The sequence below is a fragment of the Nannospalax galili genome, unplaced genomic scaffold (assembly GCF_000622305.1).
Source record: "Nannospalax galili isolate Female #2095 unplaced genomic scaffold, S.galili_v1.0 scaffold46, whole genome shotgun sequence".
Classification (NCBI taxonomy): Eukaryota; Metazoa; Chordata; class Mammalia; order Rodentia; family Spalacidae; genus Nannospalax; species Nannospalax galili.
The window spans coordinates 2,317,114-2,324,398 of NW_008355790.1; the positions used below are offsets into that span (position 1 = coordinate 2,317,114).

Here is a 7,285-nt window from a genome sequence, read left to right on the forward strand (position 1 = left end):
CTCCATGAGAACTACTGGGCATGTCCCCAGTGATCAAAGGACCTCCCACTGGGCTCTACCACCTCCCCTTAAAGACACCACCCTGAGGAGCAACACTCCAATCTTACGGACTCTCTCAGAGGACAAACCACATTTAATCATGGAAAAACAGGGTGTTTTATCTCTCAATGTCCATGGGGCATTGGGTCCAGGAACTGCTCAGATAACCAAAAATCCATGAATGCTTAAATTCCCTTTATAAAATGGCATAGTGGTTGTATATAACCTGAGATATTCTCCTATTTATTCATTTATTTACTTATTTAATTTATTGAGTCTTATGTATCCTAGGCTGTCCTCAGACTCCCTATGTAGCCAAAGATGGTCCTCCTGTTTTCACCTCTGAAATTAGAGGCGTGTATCCCCCTCCCCCTCCAGTTATGTGGTATGGGAAATGGAACTCAGCACTTCCTGCATGCTAAGCAAGCACTCTTAGAACTGAGCTACATCTTGAGCCCCAGATTTATTTATCTTCCTAAAGTCAGTATATAGCTGGGCACACACCTTTAATTCAGCATTCCCACTGAGGAGTCAGAGACAGGCAGTTCTCTGTAAAATTGAAGTCAACCTGGTCTACAACATAGCAAGTGAGTTCCAGGCCAGTTGAGGCTACAGGGAGAGTCTGTCTCAAAAAAATAGTGTTAACATATAAAGTCGGGAGTTTCATTGCGGTATTTTCATGCATAAATGTCTTACTTTATTTGCATTCACCACCCACCTTGCTGCCCTCCCTCATCCTTCCTGTCCTCTTGCTGGCCCCTTTCTGACTCTCCTGTGTATGCTGAGGCATCTCTAGATTACTTATAATGCCCAATATAATATAATGCTATGAAAATAGATGTTACACTGGATTATACATGAAATACCCCCCACAAGAAAATAAGTCTCCAGGTATGCTCAGTACACACACGCTTCCTTCCTAATTTCTTCAATCCACAGTTGGTTGAATCTGTAGATGCAGGACTCTCAGATACAGAGGGCTGACTGCACACTGAGGAATGGTGTCATGTGGTTAACAAATGCATTGCCTCACGTGGCTATAATTTTGTGGTGTGAACACTTACTGTCCATTTCCTAGTGTTTTCAAGTATACAGTATGTCAGTATTAACTCTAGTCCCCATGCTGTGCACTAATATGAGTCCTCCCTCCTACCTAACTGTAAATATGCATCCTCTGAGGGCCCTCTGTGGCCTGGCTTTCTTCAGACATCCCCACTGCTTCACTGAGTACTTGAATCATTTCTGAATGACCATTACACTGATGGGCTTTTAATCTTTTATCCCAGGCTTACACACATACTAGAAAGACACAACTGGCCAGAGAGGCCTAGGTGATGTTCCCTGTGAGGGGGTGCCCAGCCCCTCTCCCCATTCAGTTTCCTAATTTGTGTTAAATTCAACAGGCTTCCAGAGGAATTGCCCAGACTTGCAGAGAGGGCAAGCCTTTCTCAAAGATGAGGAAAAACAAAAACAAACAAACAAAAAACCAAATAAAAACCTAAGAAATGAGCGAAAAAATCTTAAGAGGGAAGACCCCACAGTACTGCTAAAACAGAAAGGCCACTGCAAAGGAAATGTTGGCAAAAATAAAAGCACTGATGGGGCAGCCAGGCCTTCTTGAGTGCCTTATAGCTCATCCCTTATTTTACTTTAGTGCCTGCCATGAGAAATAGTGGACACAATATTATCTCCATTTTACAGAAGCAGAAAACTGAGGCACAGCTCAGCCACCTTAACTTGCCGGACCTACCTTGGGGTTTAATCCACAAGTATGAAGCTGCAGTTTGAGCCGCTCCAGACACCACTGCTCTTCACCCCTCTGCTCTCATTTTGGGTGCAAACAAAAACTAGTTATACATGATCATCACCCCCAAAGATAGAGGGTAAAGGTGAGACCAAGCACCCTCTTTCTGACAGTGTGATTCAGGCTTTCTGGCAAGGAAGAGAGAAACTGAAATATCATTTCCCCCACCTGAATGCCAAGGGAGAAGTTCAGGTCTGAAAGGTGCTGCAGCTTCCAATGACAGGGTGAACTTGCACACCTGAGCTTCAGGGTTCTGCACCCACCCACCCCAAACCACCCCCAGCTCAACCACCCTAGGAACTTTTAGCTCTGGGCAAACTTTGAGTCCCTAGCAGACATCAAATCCCTGGAAATTAAACAGCTCACATGGAGTGAAATTTGGCTGGTTGGAGGTGCCTGCAGCTGGTGGTTAACACCCGCAGTAAGAGGATCAGCTCTTCATCCGCTGGGGGGGAGAGGAGGGGGAGGAAGTGCGCGCGCTTCTTTACTCATTCACTAAGTTGATGTGGATATTAAGGGTTCCTGTTTAATCCCTTTGTGTGCAAGTGAGTATGCTGAAATGGAGACCCTCCAAGAGGGCATCGAGCAACCTGCAGGAGGGTGCCAGTCGTGTCCAATCTGCCAGAAAGTGGAGAAGAAATTTGGAGCAAGACGGGCACCTTGGGACACTTGGGTGCAAACTGACTCCCACACCTCCCAGGTGGCCTCGGGTTGACCGCCGCTTCTCCAACGCCTGGCACCTGGTACTCCTGGCTCTGCGCCCTGGAGTTTCCCTGGAGCTACCAGCAAGCAGGGATCCACCCTTCCCACTCCTGTCAAGGACTGGCACCACCCAGAGGAACCGCCTCAGGCTTGCCATTAGGTGACCAGGCAGAATTTACTCCGCGGAGTTGGGACAAACAGTAAAGGAAAGACATCCATCAAATGAGAGGCCTTCCTTGTTCCCGAATGGAAAAGATTTATGAAAAGTTGGGAAGTAGGTGACTCTAGAACAGGTCATAAAACAAAGATCACTTTTATTGTTTCCATCTGCAAGAATGGTCCCCTCACCACCCCGGAGTCGGCGAATGAGAGCGAGGCTAGTTGGTGAGTTGGAGGCCTGGGGACTAGACAGCCAGCAGAGGCGCAGCAGGCCGCGCCAGAGTTCCCAGGCGCCGCCACCCCCTCCTTCCCTTTGGGCCCGTCCAGCAAATTTTCTTCCTCCTTTCTGTCCTTGCCGTCCCTCCCTCCTCCTCCCCCTATATTTTCGCTTTCTAAAACCATAAAAAAAGAGATCAACTTCCCTAACTTCACGGGGCCCTTTTCAGTGACAAATATTGATGCCCAAAGTGCCTGCGCTCTCCCGCCCCCAAACGTTAAGAAAGGCGCCCGCGAAAGGGGGACATAAAAAGTTAACAATGCTGTGAAAATATGTTTGCAGAAAATAGACAATCGTTGGATTAAACGTATTCAAGTATGAAATAATGCCTTTTTGTGTCAAAACTTGGGCGATGGGCGGGTACAAAAGTTCCCTGTGGCAGTTTCTGGCTCACAAAGGGATCGGTGCGCTTTGGCGTCTCCACTTGGGCGCATTACCCAGAGCCCTCTAAGCGCGATTGTTTCTCCCTTTCTAATGACATTTACCGGATCAAAACATGCTGTTAATTCGATCAGAAGGCTTCACCCTCCCTGACAAAGCCACAATAATTTCTCCTGAAGTTTGTTAAATTGACCAAAATTAGGCAAATGAATAGGGGTCTGTAGGCGCCCCCTCACGCAGGTGACGTCGCATAATGCTCGCCTGGGCCAGCTGCATTCCCCCTTTTCTTCTCGGCCCACTCTTCTCCGTGTTGCCCCCCAATCCGCTCACCACCCCCCTCACACTCACACACACACGCCCGCCTGCCTCTCCTCCCCCACCCCTGGCATTATTAAAATTTAGCCCAATGAAACTATTCATACTTTTCAAAGGACATTTTCCTATAGGATAATAGCCTACAAATTGAGCCTCTTCCCCCCGCCAAGAGAGAGCCGGAGGGGGGAGGAAAGAAAGCAGGCGACATGGTCAGGGACTAGGGGGGAGCGTCGCGTGCCAAAGACCCGCGGGAGGGGCGAGGCGAGGCGGGAGCCTCGTGTGCCCGCCGCAGTCCCACACCTGCCAGGATGTCCGGACAAATAAAGCGGAGTAAACAAAAAGGGGGGAGATGGACGTGTCACCAAGTCGTGTGAGAAAAGCCTGGGAACAAATGGGGAGCCTCCGTCTCCAGGAGCTCTCCCTTGAACCCGGCGGAACAGCCTATTAAAGGCTTACTTAATTACTTTAATGACTCCGGACAGGCTTTAAAACGCACTGGGCGCTGGGACCGCGGGCTTGCTGGGATTTGTAAACAGGCGATCCTGTGAGGCTCGGTGATGGGACTAAAGGAGGGGACACTGTTTTGTATGGTCCTCACCCCCTGGTGCCCGCTACCACTGCGCCCTGCGCTCCTGGCCCGCCGGCTCCAGTTTACTAACTCCTTTTCCCGCCGGGGCTGTTGCCATGCAAATGTTATGCCCCAACTGATCACGTGTCCTTTGAGGGGCCACGTGGATTAACAAAGCTGATCTGCCCCCAGCTCGCCCCCCTCGGCTGCTAATTTTTTTCCCCTTTAACTTCTGTAAAACTGATCTTGAATGCATACATCCTCCAAATGCAGAATCCCTAATCCTATGGAATAATTCAACTCGTGAATGCACTTGGATTTCTAGATGACCGCTTTATAAGGCAGCCCCTCGGAGCTGGGAGGCTGCAGTCTACCTGGGACACTCGAAGAGGCACACGAGGTGGAACGTGGACGGGTGCCTAGCGTCACAGCCTCTGCCGAGGGCACGTACTGACCAGGATGTCAGACAAGCTCAAGGAACGCAAAGTGAGTCCTTGCGCCCTGGCGGTGGAGGCCTGTGACTCTCCATCCTGCCTCCTGGCTGGACCCATGACACAGATGTGGCCACACTGGACTTTGGGCCTGGAGGAAGCCAAAGTGGTTTGGAAAGGGGACACAGAGAAAGGAAGGACAGTCCTCAACCGAGGAGACTCTCACCCTGGGAAGCTGGTGGCCACCTCCCCAAATTCCTGGCGCCTTGCTTGGCCGAAGGGTGGAAATGGGTAGAGTGGCTGAAGGGGGAGCGCACCAGTGTGGGCTAGAGGGAACAGAGCTCTCTTGGCCCAGTGTGGTGGGGCCGGAGTCCCTTCTGGTGGCGAATCTCTGTAGCAAACAGTTGTGCCTTGGATGACACCCTGGGCAAAGCCATCCTAAATATAAAAACCTCTGTTCACAGAGAACCCCTGTTTCTCATAAAGTGATAGAAAAGCGGAGGAGAGACCGAATCAACCGCTGCTTGAATGAGCTGGGCAAGACGGTGCCCATGGCCTTAGCGAAGCAGGTAACGTTTGCCGGGTGCCAGGCGTTGGGGAAACCCCACTGCCACTCTCCGTGGAAATGCCAGGCCTCTGCGGACGTAGCTGGCTTTAGGGAACACGCGCCTCTCCCCGGGAACTTGAGAGCTGAGCTGCTCTGGCACAGATCCGTGACAGGCAGCATCTTCCTGGCTGATCTTCTCCAGAAAACACGGTGCTGGCCAGCCAGCTGGGTCTGTCTGCGGTCGCTGGACCGCCACAAGGAGCCCTTTCTACTTTTGCAGAGTTCCGGGAAGCTGGAGAAGGCAGAGATCCTCGAGATGACTGTTCAGTACCTGAGAGCTCTGCACTCCGCTGATTTCCCCAGGGGAAGGGAAAAAGGTGGGCATGGACTACAGAAACGGAAACCTGGTCATTGAGAATGAACCACACCAGGACCTGGGAGTTGGGAGTGGGGGGAGATGGGGGTGGGGAGAGTCCAAGAGAGGGTCTGTCAGAGCGAAGCAGCCAGAGCCCCTGAGCGCCGGGTTCCTGCAAAAGCTCCTCGCTGGTACTGTCGGAGCGGCTTCTAAAAAGATGCTTCTAAGTGGCTTCTAAGGATGCTCCTTTTAGGAGGGTGGGTGTAGTCAGGCTTTCAGAGAAAACAGGTTATTTGCTCCAGCTATTCTAGTCTGATGACTGTGGAGAGGAGAGCATGATCTTCAAGCATGAACTGGGTCAAAAATGTGAAGAGAAATTATGTCCAGCACCTGTCTGGGACTCCTCACTCGCAAGGGGAGTGCTCAGTGTCTTCCCCTCCCGCAGACCACCACCATCACTATCTTTCTTGCCACTCCAGCAGAGCTTTTAGCAGAGTTTGCCAACTACTTTCACTACGGTTACCACGAGTGCATGAAGAACCTGGTGCATTACCTCACCACAGTGGAGCGGATGGAGACCAAGGACAGCAAGTATGCGCGCATCCTGGCCTTCCTGCAGTCCAAGGCCCGCCTGGGCGCGGAGCCTGCCTTCCAGCCGTTCGCATCGCTCCCAGAGCCGGATTTTTCCTATCAGCTGCACGCCGCGGGGTCGGAATTCCCCGGTCACAGCGAGGCCACCGTGTTCCCGCAGGGGACGGCCCCTGGGTCTTTCCCTTGGCCTCACGGCGCGGCCCGCAGCCAAGCACTGCCCTATCTGTCCAGCGCACCTGTGCCACTCCCCAACCAAGCACAACAGCACAGCCCCTTCCTGGCGCAGGTGCAGGGCCTGGACCGGCATTACCTCAACCTGATCGGCCACGCCCATTCCAACGCCCTCAACCTGCACGCTCCCCAGCACCCTCAGGTGCTCTGACGCCCACTCACCGATTACATCACTTTACTGTGCCCTTTGGCGCTGCTTCAGAGAAGTACTGTATATATTGTACAGGTGTAAATATTGTGCCAACAAAAACTGGCCTGGGAGAACGCCAAAAGTGAATTAGCCTTCTGAAAGATCTCCCCCTGGCAATAAATGTTTTGTAGTAAAGACTCAAAGAGATGGACTTCTTTGTTACCTTCTATTCATCCACATACCATTCACTCCGAAGGGAGCCTGAGGCTGCTAGGACACTCAGTAATTTGACTGGGGAGAAGGCCCTTGGCGAAATCTAAGGGAGAGGAGGGCTGAATAAAGCTTAAGCAGGTATATATAGGAGGCGTCCCTTGGGGGTGGGAGACCGCTCCTGGGGTGCTCAAGACTTAGTCTAGTTTCCCCAGAGCGCGACCTGGGCAGTTGCCTATGAGAAACTGGGGAGAGAGAGAGGTTTAGAACCCCGCCCTTGGCTCTCAGAATATGCAAATCGAAAGACCTGCCCCAAACCGGTTTGGCCTAGGACCTGGGCTGTCTTCCTAGGCAGTCTGCTGGCTTAGAAGCCGGTGCATCTGGGAAGCCACAAAACCCAAGCCTGTAGCTGAGTTCACAACCTTAATAAATCTCTGTATTAAAGATAAATCAGTGCATGGAGCAAGTAGCATTTAAACTAGGTCTTAGAAACAACATTCATCGAAGTTGATTTTCTTTATTTTCGGATGACAACCACTGGGCAT

At 51.3% G+C, this 7,285-nt stretch overlaps 1 protein-coding gene across 2 annotated transcripts; it reads left to right on the plus strand.

The window, feature by feature from the left end:
• The first annotated feature begins 4,617 nt into the window (after positions 1–4,617).
• Helt (helt bHLH transcription factor) lies at positions 4,618–6,563 on the plus strand. Of its 2 annotated transcripts, none has more exons than XM_008853581.1 (4): positions 4,618–4,731; positions 5,141–5,245; positions 5,504–5,600; positions 6,058–6,563. In XM_008853581.1, the coding sequence occupies exons 1-4, from the start codon at positions 4,705–4,707 to the stop codon at positions 6,549–6,551; spliced, it is 723 nt and encodes a 240-aa protein (XP_008851803.1). In that variant the 5' UTR covers positions 4,618–4,704; the 3' UTR covers positions 6,552–6,563. The 2 variants fall into 2 exon arrangements, with proteins under 2 accessions (XP_008851803.1, XP_008851804.1); XM_008853582.1 differs by having other exon boundaries at positions 6,061–6,563.
• Positions 6,564–7,285: the final 722 nt, after the last annotated feature.